The sequence below is a fragment of the Rutilus rutilus genome (assembly GCF_951802725.1).
Source record: "Rutilus rutilus genome assembly, chromosome: 19".
In the NCBI taxonomy this organism is placed as follows: Eukaryota; Metazoa; Chordata; class Actinopteri; order Cypriniformes; family Leuciscidae; genus Rutilus; species Rutilus rutilus.
In genome coordinates this window covers 22,692,041-22,712,878 of record NC_140232.1, presented here as the reverse complement: position 1 = coordinate 22,712,878, position 20,838 = coordinate 22,692,041, and the positions used below count along the sequence as shown (strand labels likewise).

The 20,838-nt window shown below is 36.3% G+C and overlaps 2 protein-coding genes across 11 annotated transcripts; one reads left to right on the top strand and one right to left on the bottom strand.

The window, feature by feature from the left end:
* Positions 1-1,036: 1,036 nt before the first annotated feature.
* Positions 1,037-6,496, bottom strand: LOC311278192 (properdin-like). Of its 6 annotated transcripts, XM_084388839.1 has the most exons (12): positions 6,428-6,496; positions 6,256-6,343; positions 5,975-6,037; positions 5,311-5,452; positions 4,094-4,263; positions 3,837-4,007; positions 3,569-3,763; positions 3,313-3,486; positions 2,442-2,633; positions 1,676-1,787; positions 1,417-1,525; positions 1,037-1,325 (listed from the first exon to the last, which is right to left on the bottom strand). In XM_084388839.1, exons 3-12 carry the CDS (start codon positions 6,027-6,029, stop codon positions 1,317-1,319), a joined length of 1,329 nt encoding a protein of 442 aa, XP_084244965.1. In that variant the 5' UTR covers positions 6,030-6,037; positions 6,256-6,343; positions 6,428-6,496; the 3' UTR covers positions 1,037-1,316. The 6 variants fall into 6 exon arrangements, with proteins under 6 accessions (XP_084244965.1, XP_084244963.1, XP_084244966.1 ...); XM_084388837.1 differs by lacking the exon at positions 6,428-6,496 and having other exon boundaries at positions 5,975-6,128; positions 6,256-6,354; XM_084388840.1 differs by lacking the exon at positions 6,428-6,496 and having other exon boundaries at positions 1,422-1,525; positions 5,975-6,128.
* A 3,298-nt stretch (positions 6,497-9,794) lies between these two features.
* On the top strand, positions 9,795-20,654 carry ppardb (peroxisome proliferator-activated receptor delta b). Of its 5 annotated transcripts, none has more exons than XM_084389896.1 (9): positions 9,795-10,254; positions 11,007-11,094; positions 13,935-14,340; positions 15,193-15,344; positions 15,800-15,938; positions 16,076-16,293; positions 16,463-16,666; positions 18,350-18,593; positions 18,783-20,654. In XM_084389896.1, exons 3-9 carry the CDS (start codon positions 13,989-13,991, stop codon positions 19,028-19,030), a joined length of 1,557 nt encoding a protein of 518 aa, XP_084246022.1. In that variant the 5' UTR covers positions 9,795-10,254; positions 11,007-11,094; positions 13,935-13,988; the 3' UTR covers positions 19,031-20,654. The 5 variants fall into 5 exon arrangements, with proteins under 5 accessions (XP_084246022.1, XP_084246021.1, XP_084246020.1 ...); XM_084389895.1 differs by lacking the exon at positions 11,007-11,094 and adding an exon at positions 13,721-13,832 and having other exon boundaries at positions 9,796-10,254; XM_084389894.1 differs by lacking the exon at positions 11,007-11,094 and adding an exon at positions 13,717-13,832 and having other exon boundaries at positions 9,796-10,254.
* The last annotated feature ends 184 nt before the right edge of the window (positions 20,655-20,838 follow it).

Here is a 20,838-nt window from a genome sequence, read left to right as displayed (position 1 = left end):
TTACTATTATTATTAATAATAGTATATATTTTAAATAATAATAATAGATGAGAAGCATTTATTTTAGTTTTGTTTATGTTTAGTTGTGTCTTAAGTTATGTTATAGTTGTTTATGTTATTTATGATTATTATTACTACTTTTATTATTATTAATGCTACCACTATTAATAATTGTTGTGATTATATTAAAAATATATGATATGGATTTGGACGTTTCTGTGTTTTTTCTTCTTACTCTTATCATTATTATTATTGTTTACCTAAATTGCTACTATCATTATTACTATTATTATTAATAATAATATATATTTTAAATAATAATAATAGATGAGAAGCATTTATTTTAATTATGTTTAGTTATGCCTTAAGTTATTTATGTACCTGATTATTATTACTACTATTATTATTATTAATACTACCACTATTAATAATTGTTGTGATTATATAAAAAATATATAATAGGGGTTTGGACGTTTCTGTGTTTTTTCTTCTTCCTCTTATTATTATTATTATTGTTTACCTAAATAGCTACCATCATTATTACTATTATTATTAATAATAATATATATTTTAAATAATAATAATAGATGAGAAGCATTTATTTTAGTTTATTTATGTTTAGTTATGCCGTAAGTTATTTATGTACCTGATTATTATTACTACTATTACTATTATTAATACTAGCCTACCACTATTAATAATTGTTGTGATTAACAAATCTTGAAATTGTTTGGACGTTTATTGTTTACCTAAATTGCTACAACAACTACACTAAAATGATAAACATATTTTAATTTCTACACATGACAGAATTATCTGGACTTAAATGTGTAGATAAATAACATTAACCCTCATATTAAAAGTTTGGACGAGCGGGAATCGATCCGGCGATCTCCGGGTCCATTTCACGCATCTTGTGATAGCTTAGATAGGATGGATAACGCGTCTGACTACAGATCAGAAGATTCTAGGTTCGACTCCTGGCTGGCTCGCATCTTTTCTTCCTTCGATTAGTTTGTAGGTATGACGTCAAGCATTTTCTCACATTACTTTAATATTTGATTGTGGCAGCAAATAAGGGTTTACATAAGTGTGCATTAATCAGCAATCAATCATTTTTATCACATGCACATTGTAGCATTACTTGTTTACAGAAGTGAGCATTAATCACCATTCAATCCAATCCATATAACAAAAGCTAACAAAGCAAGTATTGTTTTCTGTTGGTAGCATATTTCACAATATTTAACTGCTGTGAACAGTTAGTGTGAACAGCGCCTCTTCCTCTTGTCTTCAACAGCTACTGGACTCTGTGCTCAGTCACCCTGATAAAAGTGAGAATGTCATTAAATTAAAATGTATTCAATTTAATTAGCTAAAATTAATATACATATGCTCTGAACATAATATTACAACCTCACCCTTGCACTCAGGGACATTTTGACATTGTCTTTCGTCTGTTCGATTTTCCACAGCCGTACAATTCATCTTTGGCTCCCCTGAGAATATATTGAGGTCTTGGATACTATGAGAGATAAAGAAAACCAAATAATATGTACACTGATTGTGAAACAATGCACAACCTATAGCATTTATGTAATGGAATTGCACCCTTATATGATTTATTATAGACAAAATCTTCTTTCATTTAGTAGCATGAGATGTTTCCCCCTACCGGTATGCAGAGATGTCAGGAACACAGTTTCTTTCTCTTGTTTGTGCAGAGCCTGGTCCACAGTTAGGTTTGCAATAACTCCACTTGCTCCACTCTGACAAGACACCTTTCACTGAACATAGTAAGAGTGAAGAGAGTGACACCCTGAGAGTGTTATTTGTTTGAAAAACTGACCTTCCACCTGTGATGTTTTGGAAAATCCTATTTTTGTCTGAAACTAGAAGAAACCATAATCTAATATCATCATTCACATTGTAATGAATGTCCATTTTGTTTAACATTAAGTTTGTAAATTTGTAAAATGTTAGACATATTGATACTAAACAATAAAAATGTAGCTTTCAATTGAAAAAAAAACATGCACTGTGTCCGAATATGCCTACTTCCGTACATTGTATTCTAAAAAATGTACGCCAAAAGTGTAGTAAGTCCTAATTCATAGTATAAGTATTTGTAAAACAGTAGGTGAAAAGTACTCGGATGACCAACTACTTCTGCCAAGATTCTTGAGTGCGCATCCAATGGACAGTTTACAATACCATGAAGCAACAGCTGCAGAGGAATTGTTAAATGCCAGTGAAGTGTCGCAACTGACACCATTAGGTCACGTGACTGACAACATGGCAGAAGCACTTCATCCGACATTTTATTCATACTATACAGAACATACTTTTTTAACGGTTGTGAAGTAAGGATCAAACCAAATGTAGTACCTACAAGAGAGAATGCAATTTCAGACAGAGCTATAAATTTTCTTTGCACTCACTATTACAGCCTTTAATGTCATAGCAGCTGCCGTGTTGAACAATATCTCCTTCACAGAAGTTTCCACCGTGTTGTCTACCAATACAGTCCCTGTCTCTCCTTCGGTTTCCATCCCTGACTCTACAATTGATTTCTTTAGGGGAAGGTTTCCTACATGGTCCCCACTCACTCCATTCGGACCACATTCCATCAACTGACAGAAAGAGAGAGAAAAATGTATTAAGTTAAAGGGTTAGTTCACCCAAAAATAAAAATTCTGTCATCAATTGCTCACCCTTATGTCACTCCAAACCCATAAGACTTTGGCTCATCTTTAAACCACAAATGAAGATATTTTTAATGAAATCTGAGAAATTTCTGTACCTCCATTGAAAGTCTACTCTGACTCTTCAAAACATTCATAAAGAGAATATAAAATAAATCCATTTGAATCGAAAGGTTTATCTTCTGAAGAGACATGATCACTTTATTTGATGAGTAGATTTCAGTTAGGCTTTGTTTTATTCACATGTAAACATTGATCAGTGAATATAAACTATATATATATATATATAATGTATACATACACTGTATATATAATGTATACATATGGATTTATTTTACGATTTTACAATCTCTTTATGAACATTTTAAAGTGTCTGAGTTTTGGGTGAATAAACTTTGAATAGAGGGACAAAAATCTCATCTTAATTTGTGTTTCAAAGATAAACGATAGTCTTATGGGTTTGGAACGACATGAAAGTGAGTAATAAATGATAGAATTTAGATTTTTGGGTGAACTATCCCTTTAAGAAATGAATTTGAATACCTGTATTATCACACATGCTTTTTTGTTCGTTTAGATCAATATTTCATTGTGTCACACCACTTACTTGGACAAGGGACAAGAATGGTGCAGAGATCTTGTTTTTGCTCTTCACCTTGACACGGTCTGCCACCACGTATGGGTTTAGGAGAATCACACAACCGTCTTTTTAACAGCTGTCCCACTCCGCACGTCACAGAGCAGGGTGAGGAAGCTGACCAAGGGCCCCAGTTTCCATCAACTGTGGAGTAGAGATATAAATCTCTGGTTTCTACAATTCTCATCATTTTGGCAGTTTTTTAGAAGAAAACAAAGTATATTACTTGGGCAGAAAGGTAGCCCGCTGCAAGGGCGGGTGTCTGTGTCAGCGCCCTCGCAGTCTCTGCCAAGTGGAACCGTGGATGGAGTGGGGTTGGTGCAAGTCCTTTTACGACGTTCTTTCTGGATGTTATTTCCTTCAACAATACAAGTAGCTGGACAGGGACCCCAGGCTCCCCAATCGGACCACCCGCCATGAGCTAGACATTAAATGGCAACATGTTCTTAATTTTTTGTATCTTCAGTAAGTAGAAAAAAGAAAACTATACTTACTCGGACAGATTATTTCAGTGTCGCAAGAGATGATTTGTTCCTCTTCACCGCTACAAGAGCCCCCACATTGTGGCAACGGGTTAGAGCATGTTCTTTGCCTTTTTGTTACTCCCTTTTTACACGTGACTGAACATGGCTGCCATTTCCCCCACTCTGACCAGCCACCTTCCACTGGACAACACAAATTTAAGGAAACATGAGAAAGCTCATAGAAGCCTTTATGTCTAAATGCAACAATTACTTGATGTTCTTTTTACCTGGGCAGCAGTCTTTTTCCTCACATGGTTCAGTTTGAACAGTTCCTAGATTCTCAGGGTCTGAGCAAATACCATTTCCGTAACAAGAGCGTCGCCTTTGCCTTACTCCCTCTGCACAACTCACCGAGCACTCGCTCCAGGAAGACCACTGAGTCCATACTGCATGCGGCCTGGAGGTCAAAATACAAGACTCTTCTAAAGGATATGGGCATCTTTGATCTAACTTGTTTCAGTTCAGCTGATTCAGTAGCTTGAAGTGTTAGACTAAAGTCCCCATTACATTTTATGGAATATTGCAGTACCCGCCAGTGGTTAAAAAAAAAAAAAGATGCCAGCCACTTGACTTTTTTTCTCACAATTGCGAGTTTACATCTCAGAGTCAATTCTGAAAGTCAGAATTGCGTGATATAAAGTCGCAATTGCGAGATATAAACTTTTAAAACGGACTTTTTTTCTCAGAATTGCATGTTTATATCTCGCAATTCTGACTTTATAACACGCAATTGTGAGTTTATTTATCGCAATTCTGAATTTATAACATGCAAAAGTCTCCAAAATTGTTCCGTAAAAAGTGCATACCGATTTAAAAAGGTTTCCTCAAAAAAGAATATCAACATTGCATTATTTTAAGTCGCGATGAAACAGAAGTAGTGACAGTCAGATGTATTGTGACGTACATTTTGTGACAGATTATCAAAAAACACTTGGTATGCATCGGGGTGTTGATTGGATTTTAAGATGCAAGCTTGCAGTTCATTGTGAACGGACTGGGATTAAGTCAATTTAATAATACAGAACTTAATGATTGGGATATGTCAACAGAGAGAAGTCTGTCATATTCTCTGGAAGATCGAGTTACCACATTATGATTAACATCCAAACAAATAATAATAATAAATTAAAACATAAATGAAACAGACTTGGATGAACCGTTAACAATACGAACTACATGCATTTACAAAATTGATAGGGTGAATTTCCATTTAATTTCAACTTTTATATTTATTTTGGCTAATATGAAAATGTATGCAACGTCACTTTCTTTGTGGAAACAAATGAACTAGTACATATGAACAATGAACAAATGTGTTAGGAAATAGTTCTCCCATCTTAAAATCGTCATCTGGGGTTTTTCACTCCATTGAAGCTCAATGTGACATTTATCATAATAGGATTTTGAACATGAACATCATAAGCATCAGATCAATGAAACTTACATACAGGACCTACAGACTCCATCTGATTCTGTGTAGCCGTAGTTAGGGTTCAAGCAACAGGTGTCTTTTTCAACCTGACCCAACAGACCACCACATTTCCCAGTGGATACCGAAAATGCTGAATAACAATCTATCTGTGAAACTTCAGAAAGACACCAAATTAATGAATGACACTTAGGGTATAATAAAACTTATTACACATATTGTCTGATATCTGTTATGGCACAGATTTGTATTATATTCAAAGAATTAGCATGATTCAGTTGTTTCAGTGATTAAATTTTGATTTTGAAGTTATACCCAGCTAACAATTTTTGGTTCCCATAACGTTAGTTTTTGGTACCCAGAACATTCTCAGAATGTTAGTTTATGGTTCCCAGAACGTTATTTTTTATGGTAACCACCCAGCAACGTTCTGGGAACGTTATTTTATTGTTACATAAAAATAAAACCAAAAAAGAACGTTCCCCTAACGTAAGTATTTGGTTCCCAAAAAAATAACCAAAAAATAACATTAGGGGAACGTTCTGTGTTAACTGGGTACCAGCTGTATTCGGTACAAAAAGTATTTGAGGGGAAAAAATTTGTCAGCAAGCCATATTATTTCTTAATATTCGTTTACATATTATTACAAATTTATATATTGTCACAAAATTCTCCAAACCTGATTGCTGGACATAAATCCCGAGGAGCACAATCCCCCACAAGATCAGATTCATGGCTGAATCTGTGTGACAGAAATTCTTGATTCTGAATGTGGAAAGTCTTGTCAGTTGGATTCAGTAAAATACACTGGCTAATATGACCAGTCAAAGAAACTGCAAACAAATGTGGTTGTGGGTTTTTGATTATTAGCGTTGATCAAACAAATCATTAAAGGTTCAAATTTTAAGTTCATACATGATAAATTCACTATTTTAACCAATTAAAATTTTAACCACTTACCTCACACACTTCCCTGTCTTGTGGCAGTTAAGAGGCAGTAAAAGCGAGTGGTTTGTTTCGCCTTGCCTCAAAAGTGACTTTCAAAAACCTTAGAAACAGGAATTATTAATTGTGAAACTGCTTAACGGCTTCCCTTATTCAAGTATGATTTTGCAGATTCATCAGCATTTACCTGCTGTAAAAGAATTAAAGTTGTTTCAGTTCCACTTCCACCACCCTTTCAGCATTTCAGCACAGCTATTGTGTAAAGTCACGTAGCCTATAGGGTCAAAACGTGTCTATGTTTCTTCAAATGTATCATAACCCTCACAAGGCCCATTTATGATTATTATGTAAATAGCAAATGTAAAAGATAATTAAAAAAACCAATTCAGTCATTTGCCAAAACATTCTTTTTTTTAGCTTAGGCTAGGCTATATGGGCCTTAAATCAATTTTTTCCACTCTAATAAAATATATATAATATATATATATAGCCTACACTTTAATGACATCAAGGAATCTTAGCCTATTTTGGGAAAGGCAGAAGTGCTACTTTTTCCTCAGTTTTCCTCTCGAAGTGCAGAGGAAGAAAGCACATTGTTTTTTTTAATGTTTGAATGAACCAAGAACAACAAACCATCACAGCCACACACAAAAAGAGAAGGGAAAAGGCTGCTACACCAAATGAAAGCTGAAATGTTTTTCTGAGCAGCAATTGCGCAAGCCGTTTTCTGTCATTTTTCTATGCATTGTGCAATCGTTTGTTGCATTGTGCAATCGCACTGCATGATATGGCGTTAAATATTTAAGCTAATTTGATTATGATTTATGTAACCAGTAGCCAATAGCATATACTGGATATATATATACACTCACCTAAAGGATTATTAGGAACACCTGTTCAATTTCTCATTAATGCAATTATCTAATCAACCAATCACATGGCAGTTGCTTCAATGCATTTAGGGGTGTGGTCCTGGTCAAGACAATCTCCTGAACTCCAAACTGAATGTCAGAATGGGAAAGAAAGGTGATTTAAGCAATTTTGAGCGTGGCATGGTTGTTGGTGCCAGACGGGCCGGTCTGAGTATTTCACAATCTGCTCAGTTACTGGGATTTTCACGCACAACCATTTCTAGGGTTTACAAAGAATGGTGTGAAAAGGGAAAAACATCCAGTATGCGGCAGTCCTGTGGGAGAAAATGCATTGTTGATGCTAGAGGTCAGAGGAGAATGGGCCGACTGATTCAAGCTGATAGAAGAGCAACTTTGACTGAAATAACCACTCGTTACAACCGAGGTATGCAGCAAAGCATTTGTGAAGCCACAACACGCACAACCTTGAGGCGGATGGGCTACAACAGCAGAAGACCCCACCGGGTACCACTCATCTCCACTACAAATAGGAAAAAGAGGCTACAATTTGCACGAGCTCACCAAAATTGGACAGTTGAAGACTGGAAAAATGTTGCCTGGTCTGATGAGTCTCGATTTCTGTTGAGACATTCAGATGGTAGAGTCAGAGCATCTTTGGGATGTGGTGGAACGGGAGCTTCGTGCCCTGGATGTGCATCCCACAAATCTCCATCAACTGCAAGATGCTATCCTATCAATATGGGCCAACATTTCTAAAGAATGCTTTCAGCACCTTGTTGAATCAATGCCACGTAGAATTAAGGCAGTTCTGAAGGCGAAAAGGGGTCAAACACAGTATTAGTATGGTCACGGTGTTCCTAATAATCCTTTAGGTGAGTGTATACTGTATATATACAGACCCATCATTGAAAAGTTTATTTATTTCCATAATTCCATTCAAAACGTTAAACTTCCACAGATTATAGATTCAGGGCCCACAACTTAAACGATTTCAAGTGTTTAGTTGTTTATTTGTACATAATTTGGGCTTCCAGCTCATAAAACCCACGAAACAGGATTTAATTTTTTTTTAATATTACATGAAATCACACAGTAATTACACAGTGATACCATGGTCATTGAACCAGGTTTTGGTTCTTTTGGCAGTGTGGGCAGGTGCAAATCCTGCTGGAAAATGAAGGAAGCATGAAGTGCTCTGAAAATGTCCTGGTAGACGGCTGCGTTGACTCTGGATTTAATAAAGCACAGTGGACCAAAGTCCTCTTTTCTGATGAGAGCAAATTTTGCATCTCATTTGGAAACCAAGGTCCCAGAGTCTGGAGGAAGAATGGAGAGGCACACAATCCAAGATGCTTGAAGTCCAGTGTGAAGTTTCCACAGTCTGTGTTGGTCATCGGCTGGTGTTGGTCCACTGTGTTGTCCACTCAACGCAGCCGTCTACCAGGACATTTTCAGAGCACTTCATGCTTCCTTCAGCAGACAAGCTTTATGGAGACGCTGACTTCATTTTCCAGCAGGATTTGCACCTGCCCACACTGCCAAAATAACCAAAACCTGGTTTAATGACCATGGTATCACTGTGTAATTACTGTGTGATTTCATGTAATATTCAAATTTTTTGAAATCCTGTTTTCGTGGGTTTTATGAGCTGGAAGCCCAAATTATGTACAAATAAACAACTAAATACTTGAAATCGTTTAAGTTGTGGGCCCTGAATCTATAATCTATGGAAGTTTAACGTTTTGAATGGAATTATGGAAATAAATAAACTTTTCCATGATATTCTAATTTTTTGGAAAGGGTCTGTATATATATATATATATATATATATATATATATATATATATATATATATGTATGTATATGTATGTATGTAGGCTATGTATGTATAGAACGAACAGCATGGACATTCAGCTAACACTTTTTGATGCACGATCATATCTTTAAGTTCATCTGTTTGGTCAAGTCCATCTGTTAGACTCCTGTCTAATGGCCCCATCTACAGGAGCACTTTGAAACTCCCAAAAGTTCATTAAATTACGATTAACAATAGTATTAATACATTGAATTGAACTTATTTGTTAACTCATTACTCATAAATACTGGCTACATTTAATTAATCTTCATTAACATTTAACAACTTTTATTACAAGGGATTTTCCAGTAGCCTAGTTGAGAGCACCATTTCAACCCTCGCAGTCGCAGGAAATAACATTTATGATTCATAGAGCGTCATTAATATTCATCTATCTGCTACTGGCTGAATCTAGCCACCTTGTATTACGTAACATTCACGCCATACTTTTTCGTTGCTGTCAACCACACAAACGCCTGTTATACCTAGAATGGAAAACAGATTCAGAAACCAAAGTCCCCTGACTAAACCCCTTAGAATCGAGCTGTCATTGGACAAACACATATCACGTGATTAGGTCATACGTCAAAGGAAAATTTGTTGCACTCAAGCTGAAAAATCGTTTATAGAGGTGGATCTTTCTACGCGTATTTAGTTAAATATATATAATTTTAAATTACATTGTGAATATGGTTGTACTAAATGTCAGTGGTCAAAAGAGTTCGATTATATGATTTGCTCTCGATTGGTTAGTGACCTCATGGACTACTCTAGGCCGAGGAGCGACCCCTGCAGTCAAATTCTATACACGCATCTTTTCTAGTTCCTTTATTTCTGTCATCCCTGACAACCGAGTAATATCAAAGTGAATGGAGTTACTAGACCAGATTGAGAAAAAGTGTAGGAATAACAGCGCGATGCTCATAGCTTTATCCGTATTCTGATTTGATTTTATAAGAATGGATAACAAAAATATGAAACGAAAACGCCTGTTACTTTAATCTTAACCCTATTTAATCGTAATTGCTTGACCAGGAAAAATTTGAAAGCGTGAACAAGAAAATAAAAAACTAAACAAAAACATGTTAGCGTTAAGCTAGCTAGTGCTAACCTCAGACTAGCATGTGTGGAATAAGAGACACGGGGACACAGTGTTGACAAAACTGATGTAAACCGACGGACTATGGGCTCATTTGAGTCTCAAAACAACTTAACTTCACGTAAGAAGAGTATATTTATATTTGATCGACCGTTGGGAAACTTCAAACCTGGCCCGTAAACACCAAGGTAAACCAAAACAGCTAACTGTTAGTTAGCCAAAACTCGCTGTTTTTCTTAAATAAAGTCTCGTGTGTACTTTATCTGATTAACGTTACTAGCAAACTATATGTGTCCATATCAGAATAAATGTATGTTGTAGTCTGTTAGCTAGTTGATGTCACGGTTTTGAAGTCATGATTTTGTCAGCTAACGTTAGGCAGATTTGGTGTGTGTCAGGCTGTATCTGGCTAACGTTATATGTTTGGCTATTTTGTATTATGTCAACACACATTTATTAAGGTTAATCAGCAGTGGGTTTCATGTAATTCACTGTTTCTTGATTATTTTGAATTTCACCACGTGTATTATACATGTAACGTTAAGCTTTGCTGCCTCGGCCAAGCATTGTTCATATTAACTTAAATTAGATTTAAACCGCTAACTATTAACATACAGTAAGCCCAGGAATGCATTAGTCAGCACATGCTACATAGAAACGTTTTTTTTTTTAAATGTATTTTACTAAAACGTTTTTGGTTGCAAATAAAAAAAAAATAAAAAAAAAAGGTTTTGACTGGCAAATTAAAGCTAGCATGTTATCATAGGAAAATTAGCAATTGCTTGCAAGAGTAACGTTACGTCGTCTGGATCAAACTGACACCATCACTTTTAAGAGATCAAAAGAAGTTTTGAGGAAGCTTGTTGCATTGCGAAATGTTTATTGTACTACTTAGAATAAGTGAAAAATGTTTTTTTTTTTTTTTTTTTCTATTTGAAAGGCTTTTTGTAGAAGTGTGACCTTGTGTACACACAACACGGACTGCATACTTTCACTCTGAATACAAAGTTAAAGTTTTAACAAAATAGGTAAATATCTACTGTCTGGTCACGGTCAGCAGTTGTTTTATATATCCTGTCATAATGCATTTGGTTGTGCCTTGAGTTTTTTTTTTTTTTTTTACTGTCCTTTTATAAAGGCAAGACTCCATAGGTGAATAGAGTAAAACATTTTATTAATCACAGTACAACACAATTGTTTTGTATTGTACGTTTTCTTGAAATGTTGTCTATGCAATCATTTCCATACATTTTCAGAACATAAGTGTCTGACATAAATGCGTTTCATTTTGTTCGAATAATAATGTTTTTTACATAGGGGACTTTAACTCTTTTTATCACACATAAAATCAGAAATAAAGTCAGGAGTAAGGAAAAAAAAATGTTCACCATGTTTTTAGGAATAAAGTGATGTATAAATCAGGCCAGTGATAAAAAACCTTCAGAATATAGATGGGAATAAAGCTGATGGTTTGTGCATGTAAGACAGTGCCATTGAAGTGGAGGCTAATGGCTCAGTGAATTGAAATCAACAGATGCAAATTGATTAAGTGTAATAAAATAAACTCTTAAATGTGTATTTTAAATATTTTCTTTCCACTAGTCTAAAGAAGGCATGCAAAATGGTCTCAAAATTGAGCAGTGCATGGAAAAAACACAACAATTTGGTTTTGCTTGTAGTGTCTTCCCTTAAAAACAAAGCTGTTGAGAGAACCAGAGGCTGGTATGCGTGTCTGTCATAACCTCTGCACACTGACTCATTTAGTTTCTCTGTGTGGGTCACCACTTGTTTGCAACCTTGGTACAATGCAGATAAGCTGAAAACCAGAATGACGGGTTGCTGACAAGTCTGAACACTGGCTCAAAGCATTTCTGATCGCTTCATGTACTGTGCATCTTTAGAAGTTAACGTAAAGCCTACTCGTATGTGGTGGTGCCGTTTTTCACATGTTATAGTGTCGTTCAATAACAACTGAGATATCTTATTAAATTGCTTTGTCTTTGTTTGGGGCTAGTCACATCGATGTGGCCACTGAGTAATCCTCTTGTCAGAATCCACGGATTACAGTCTGTTTGGTAGAGGTTTCCATCCTCCGTATGACCCTCACATCTGTTATCATTGTCTTCCTTGCTGAGTGCTAGACATGGACGTGACGTCATTCATCTGAAGTCGAATAGCTTTGTCCCTCATGTCATTCCAAACCTGTATGACTTACTTTCTTCTGTGGGGAGTTTCTTTTGTCCATACAATGAAAGTCAATGGGGTTCAATGTTATTTGGACTCCAATTTATTTTGTGTTCCCCAGAAGGTTTGGAAGGAGATGAGGGTTAGCAAATTATGACAGGGCTTTCATTTTTAGGTGTACTGTGCCTTTAAGACATTTTATTACTTGGTAAAGTACACTGTCAACCAGAAGCAACACAGTATATCTTGACCTTTGTATTGACTGTTTTTTTTTTTATTCTGTTTGCTCATGCAAATAGGTCTTTCTCCATTGATACACCATTCTCGTTTGGTCTCTTGATTATGTAAGATTTGAACAACCAACATTTTCTGCGAACTCTTTTTATATTTGTCTTAATATCTTTCCACAGAAGCTTTCTTTGCAAGGTTATCTTATCTTTTTAAGTAAACAACCTAGCAGAGTCTCATAATGGATTTATCACTTCTCACTCTATGTAGACTAAATATACCACAGACCTGTAATTGCTGACTGCACAGTTTGTGACTGCTTCAAAAAGATAAAGGTCATGTAATCGGAAGTGGTGAATGAATGAGAGGCCAAGTAGTTAAGACAAAAGCTACTTTCTTATTTTCTACGTTTATGGATTAACTTTTCCTGAAAAGGTTTGAGCAACAATGATTTTTTTCCACCATAGGCATTTAAAAAAGCTCAATGCCATGAACCAAACCAACCAACACTGAGATAACAGATTAAAACTTAGATTTGAAGCACAAAAGAAAATTAGCCTAAAGGTTATTACAAGTCTTTTATGAGGGTATGAACTACTCATTCCAGGAAGCACTGCACATTGTGTAGTTATAATCATATAAGCTACAATTCAAAAGTTTTGGGGTCAGTAAGAAACATTTTCCAAAAAATTATTGAATGGGTCTTATGCTCACCATGTATTTTGATCAAAAACACATTGAATTGTGATTTTAAACATTTCCAATGTAATTTATTCCTGTGATGGCAGATCTGAATTTTCAACATTATTACTCCAGTCTTCAGTGTCACATGATCCTTCGGAAATCATTCTAATATTCTAATTGGGTGCTTAGAACATTAGAACATTTCTTATTATTATCAATGTTAATAGGCCTATTTTATATTTCTGTTTAATATTTTTGTGTAGACTGACCCCAAACTTTGGAACGGTAGTGTGTCACCATATGACATCAGCTGATTGGTGGATCTCATGTATGTTTGTTTGTTTTGTTTATTGTTAAAAATCAATATCTCGGCGGCGAAAATTAATGAGATTTGTACTTCCAGGACCCTACTTTTGCAGTTTATGCTTTGAAATATCAGACCCTGCAATCGGATTTTAAGAAATAAATTAGGTTTCCCCTCCAATGTGAACAAAGCCTTGCTGTGCTTGATATTGATGCTGTCATTCATTTTTGTCTTTAATTTTATTTTTGAGTCAGCAGAGAGGTGATGGGGGTTGGGTGGAGTCAGGAAATGACACTAGCAGTATTGGATCTCAGGTCAAACTCAGATCACCTGCACAATCTCTGGAGCATGTGCACTACACACTAGGTCACTTCTCCAACTGTGATGGTCTTATTCTGATACGGTGTTGTTGTATTGAGGCACTGTTGCAATAATTGACCTCCCTTTTCCTGTCTTTTGTCTTTGCAGAGGCAATGCCACTTGATGGATGGTTATGAGATTTAGCAGCCAGACGGGAGAACCATGGAACAGGTTGAGCAACCTACCTCAGAAATGAAACGTGACGGCCCAGTAGATGGAGTCACGAAGGGCCAGTCGTCTCCACGGACAGACTTGAAGTCTGTCCCGATTCTTGAAGAGACAATATGGAAGGCAGTCCAGGAGGGTCAGTCTGCATCCTCGGACTGCGGAGGGATGTCAGACCTACAGGAGCCGGGCTCAGCTTCGGGCGAGGAGGTCGAAGGCAGCGAGACGTCAGATGCCACAGGATTAGCGGTCTCGCCCAGCAGCAAGGGATCATGGGGGGCGAATCTACAGAATGGAGACGGAACGCCGCAGGAGAGTCCTCAACAGAATAGTGACACTTCTGTTACAGGTAAAAACCCATCTTGCTGCAAATAGCTTTTTTGTTTTCTTTCATCTGACCATAGAACACAGTCCTGTTTGAAATTCCAGAAGTGTCTGACAACTGAATATGCTCGAGTTTGTTTTTGGATGAGAGCGGAGGATTTTTCTGGAAACCCTCCAAAACAACTTCCTCTTCCAGGCAGATCTGTAATATCTTAAGTTGATTGGAACTTCTTAATTATTGCCCTGATGGTGGAAATGAGAATTTTCAATGCTTTAACTATTTTCTTACTGCCACTGTCTTTGTTTTGTGAAGCTGTGTATCAGAACTATGTTCTTTAATTTTACTACAATGAAAGGTTCGTTTTTTTGTGAATTATTTGAATGTAAAATCAAAAGGATAAACAATGCAGATTTATTTCCATAGCCATCTTTGCTCATATTTACCAAGGGTGCCGATAATTCTGACCACGACTGTATATTCATGTATTAATTGTATATTTTAATATATATTTTTTAATACTTTTACATTATACACAATATATTTTTATGACTTAGATTTTTAACTTGGTTTCATCCTTGATTAAACAAAGGAAAATTAATAGGAGATTCAAATCAATAGAAGTAGCCTACTTCAAAAATTGTAAATGCATTGTTTTATCTATAAAATGGCATAATATCGTGATGTGTAAAATATGGTATAGAATTTTCTTTCTTTCTTGCATTTCAATAGACAATTTGACAGATTTATGGCAGTTTATACAATAATGAATAGTTCATGTTTTATAGTTCTATTTTCTTCATAAAACACACACTTTTGTAGTGCTCTCATAAGAGATGCTTTAAGTAATTTCTCTCTGTTTCTCTCTCACTTTTATAGATCCATTACAGGCACCGTCTCTCTCGTTGTCAGACCAGTTGCGGCTGGGTCGAGATGACCCCAGTAGTTTGGGCCTGAACGTTGAGTGCCGAATATGTGGAGATAAAGCCTCAGGATTTCATTATGGAGTTCATGCTTGTGAAGGCTGCAAGGTAATTTTTCTGAAATTTTGCAACTACTGCAGTCAAGGTTTTTCACAAACCGTGGGTGCATTTATGGCCTAAAATAGACCATCATCTATTATAAACCAACATTAAAGGTACCGTAAGCGATACTACCTGACATATATTACTGAAATAGATATCCTGAGAAATAACACCTGTCTCTGTTGACAGCCCAAGGTTATATAAACAGCCAATACAATTTTTTTTTTTAACCATTCAGAAATCCAGTCTGTATGATGTGAACTCACTGACATGACTTAGAGGGAGGCAGGGTGTGTGTTTGAAGGGATGAGCCATCTAATTGAAGTCTAAAATCTCTTTAGACTTCACCTTAAGTCACTGGGCTTCCTAATGATCAATAGCATTTCCATGGTGAAATAATTCAGCAATCCAAGCACATGTGTGCCTTGCTGTTTTTCAGTGAGTCATCTTTTTTTTTAAAGGGGTTTTTCAGACGCACCATTCGTATGAAGCTGGAGTATGAGCGTTGCGAGCGTGCCTGTAAAGTCCTGAAAAAGAGCCGGAACAAATGCCAGTACTGTCGCTTCCAGAAGTGCCTGGCATTGGGCATGTCCCACGATGGTGAGATCCCCTTCATTTTACCTTCACTTAAAAAGTACAAACTGCTTATTAATAGTCATGCTCAGCTATGACTATTTTGGTGTACATAAATTGCTTTTTGAATATATGCTGAGCTTGTTTTTGTTTCTTTGTCTCAGCAATCAGGTACGGACGTATGCCAGAGGCGGAGAAGAAGAAGCTAGTGGCAGGGCTCCTCGCAGGGGAGAACCTGAAAAGCTCTAGTGGGGCTGACCTCAAAACACTGGCTAAGCACGTGAACACAGCCTACCTGAAAAACCTCAACATGACCAAGAAGAAAGCTAGAAGCATCCTCACGGGAAAGACGAGCTGCACAGCGGTATGCGCTCAGCTTTTAGTAAGATGCCACCAACATTCTCAGTTTATTTTAGCAATGATGCCCTGATATTACAATTCTGACAATAAGCCAATATGTTATTGTTGTTTTTGAAGTGTTATTGTTTTTTTGTATTTGACACAAAAAGCATTTTTAGTTCTTTTTAATTGTGTTCTCATTTCATCTCCAGCCTTTTGTGATCCATGATATGGACTCACTGTGGCAGGCAGAAAACGGGCTGGTCTGGAATCAGCTTAACGGAGCACCACCCAACAAAGAGATCGGGGTCCATGTCTTCTACCGCTGCCAGTGCACCACAGTGGAAACTGTGCGAGAGCTAACCGAGTTTGCCAAAAACATCCCTGGCTTTGTGGATCTCTTCCTAAATGATCAGGTGAGAACCATCCATGTTACCTCTTTAACTTATAATTGGTTAAATCTTTTGTTTAAAGAGGACCTATTATGCAATGCTCACTTTTATTTGAACATAATTATGTCTGAATTGTGCACACATCCAGCCTATTGTAAAAATCCATCCACTCCGTTTGTTATTTTCCCCATAAATCTGAAACAGTGTCTCAAAATGAGCCGTTCAGGACTGTGCTCCATTTAACAGCAGCATTTGAGTAAGAAATGTATTCTTATTAAAGCTTCTGAAGATTTTTAATCAAGTGGAGTGAGGGATTTTCAGGTTTTCTTTAGTTGTTTGATTCATATTAACAGCACATACAGCAGTAGGTACTGTATATTACCCTGCTGTCACTTTAATACACAAATCTAAACCCTGCAATTTACGTTCACAGACATAGCTGACTGTGTTTGTTTTTGACATAACCTTGTCTGTTTAAGTGCTATAAGAGTGAAAGAAAACGTTGTTTAATACTCACGCGACACGCTGTTTGACAGCCAGCTTTCTGTGCGTGTGCTTTGGGTGTGTGTGCTCAGAAAACCATATGTCAGAAGTTTAAACTGATATAGCTTTAAAACGCATACAAATAATATATTTCATGATGATGAAGAACTGCAGTCTTACATGAGCGTGACCGTGATAGAGATGATAATCAAAACCAAATGTGCGCGCGCTGTAAACGCACAGCACTGTTCTGGATAGGGGCCAGGGAGCAACAGCTTAGTTGCATTTAAAGATACATGCATGAAAACAGCGTGTTTTGCTTCAAAAATGGGCATTTACAACATGGTTTAGTAAATTATCTGTGCGGTATTTTGAGCTCACATTCTGGGGACACCTGAGACTTATAGTACAACTTGTAAAAAGGGGCATAATAGGTCCCCTTTAAGGTTTATTGGTTTTGAGTAGTGACTAGTGATGTTTGTGGCTCCTTAAAACAATCACTTTTTTCCCCTTGTTTGTAGTTAAATGTAATAGTTAGTTATTTTAAAAAAAATCCAGCTAAATGAATAAATATAAACATTATATAATATATTGGATATTTATTAGTTGCTGATAATATGTCATACATGAATTAAAAGGATAGTTTACCCAAAAATGAAAATTATACACCCTTAAGCCATCCTAGGTGTACTGTATATGACTATCTTCTTTCAGATGAACACAATTGGAGATATACTTAAGAAATATCCTGGCTCTTCTAAGCTTTATAATCCATATTTAAAACTTTTATTAGCTATAATAACTATTTGCAGCACAAACAGACAGTCTTTTGCAATGTGATGAGGACACTAAGCCTTGATGCACTTTCGATTTTAGTTTGTTTGACAGCAATGACGCAAAACACAACATTAAAGACATTTTATGTTATTATGAGAAGTTTAAATATATTTTCGGGCCGCCACAGTCTAGTTAATGAATGGGAAGCACTGAAATCTATTTGTGGAGGTCAATGTTGATATTGTGGCGAGCCGCCACAAAAAAAACAATTTATGGGAAACACTGACTTATAATAGGCTTACTATAGTGAATCAGGGTAAGACAAATACACAGAAGAAGGATTGTTGTATTGACTCATTATTTAAATTTTGGTCATTTTGGTTACATATTGTACCTTTTAAGTATTAATGCATACTCTTCCACTAAATTCGTCTCACACCTTTTCAGGTAACATTGTTAAAATATGGAGTCCATGAGTCCATATTTGCGATGCTCCCATCTCTCATGAACAAAGACGGGCTGCTGGTGGCCAATGGGAAGGGCTTCGTGACGAGAGAGTTCCTGCGTAGTCTACGCAAACCTTTCAGTGAGATCATGGAGCCCAAGTTTGAGTTTGCGGTGAAGTTCAATGCCCTGGAGCTGGATGACAGTGACCTGGCTCTGTTTGTGGCAGCCATCATACTGTGCGGAGGTAAGGCCATGCTGTTTGATTGATGTCCTTTTGTTGTTATTTATACAATTTCCATCCACATCTGAATTTGTTATGGGGTAATGTCAGTGAAATGAAAACATAACAAAGAGATCGAGAGCTTGTTTATCATAACAGGAACACTAGCTAAAGGAGAAAATGGTAGCTAAAAAGGGTCTTTCTTTGCTCTAGATCGTCCTGGGCTGATGAACGTGAAGCAGGTGGAACAGATTCAGGATGGTATCCTGCAAGCTCTGGACCAACATCTTCAGGTGCACCACCCTGACTCTTCTCATCTCTTCCCCAAACTGCTCCAGAAGATGGCCGACCTCAGACAGCTGGTCACAGAGAACGCCCAGCTGGTTCAGATGATCAAAAAGACTGAATCTGAAACCTCCCTTCACCCGCTTTTACAGGAGATCTATAAAGACATGTACTGAGCTCACAGACTCAAGGACCTGACTAGAGAATGCTCTTCAACCTCCCTCCTGAACGGAGAGAGTGCACACACCTTTATGGCGCTGCGGTGCCATTGGGTTTTTTTAAATGAATTTTTGTAAAGGACTTTTACAAATATTGACTTTGAATACTGACATTTTCTCTGATTTTGTGGAGTGTTTTTTTATTTAAACTCAAATCTGTTCTTATAGGCCTATACAGGACGCAGAACATTTAGTCACCGTTTACTACTACTACTAGTGTCGTGTTATTCTTCATGTGCTTGATGAGGGCTAACACCTTTAGAAGTCGTCTCTTCCATTATGGTTTTGGTTTGCAAGTACATTTAAGTGATATCTAGAATGTTTCTTTAAGGAGATCAGAGCCCAATCAAGTTTTTGAAATGCCACTCACTGTATGTGTTTAACTTTGTAGGGCTTTTATTTTTGTGATTGTTCTTGTCCACCTGGTTTGATTAGGCGCTTTTACTAAAGTAAAAGGTACTCCACACAACTGTACAGCAGTCAGGTATATTATTTTGGAATTATGTTACTTTGTTGAGGATGTTGTTTTCAGCGTCAGCTGCTACAAATATATATTGGTATTGAAACTGAAGACAAATCTATGTTTAATAATTCACTTTAATTCTTTGGGATAAACGTACAACAGTGTGATCATTTCGGTTGTATGGAAGGAAATGTTTTTTTCACTTTGTTCTTTATATGCATATATATATATAATTATTAAGTGCTGATTCCTTTGTTAAGCACTGGTACCTTGATGGTACTTATATTTTTGCATACTGTCCAGTAATGGTTGTATTTCATTAGGTCATATTTACTGAATTGAGACACGACTTCAATTATCTTTAATTTCTCCTTGATACACAGTTGTATTAAATTAGGTCTTCCATTAGTATGTTGATTGAAAATGTTTTATGATTATATATTGTGTGATTGAAAACAAACAAGCAGTCTGTGGTTACATTAAGACTAGAACATTATGGTCGAATTGGTTTATAGTACTCATAAACTTAAATTTATTCTCTAAATCAGTTGCATTAACTAGTTAATGATCATGTCATGATAGTTATATGTACATTGCAAATGAATGGTTTTATTGAGTCAGCTTGAGGAAAACTTGTGTTGTATACTTTATTGAAGTAAGTTGGACGCTTATGAGTCTAAAAGTACAGTGTACATGTTAAAAAAGCAGTTTTAATGTTAAATTACATTAATTGGCAGTAATATGATGTGCAACACATCTGCCGTTTCACATCCAGAAGTATATCAGAAATATCTGAAATTTTCTCTTATGACTGAAATTTACTTTCCTGATCTGTTTATTCAAGATGGAACTTGATGTCAGAGATTTATGGTCATGTAGAAACCTGTTACTGTGAAACTAGAGCACAATAATATGAAACATTTTTTTTTCCCCTCTTCTTATTCTTAAAATACCATTGCCACCCAGTTTCACACCAGACATCGGCCAATATCTTTCTACTTTTCTGGTCTGATCTGTCTCAGAAATGTCTTGCTTCATTAATAAGATCAGACATAATGCACAAGTGTTATGGTTTGTGGAATATTATTTTGGATCAAAGTAAAACAATTCCAGACATCACTAAGTTTCTTGTAATTTATGAAAAGCTCGCGTTTTGCAGTCATAATCAAATATTAATGTTAGTTTAATCTTTAATTTATCGTTTACCAGACTATTTAAAATGTTTAAATCATTATTAAACATTTTAATAAGAAACAATTGGTGTCAATGAATAATCCTTTAATTAGAGACCAAATGTCCCATT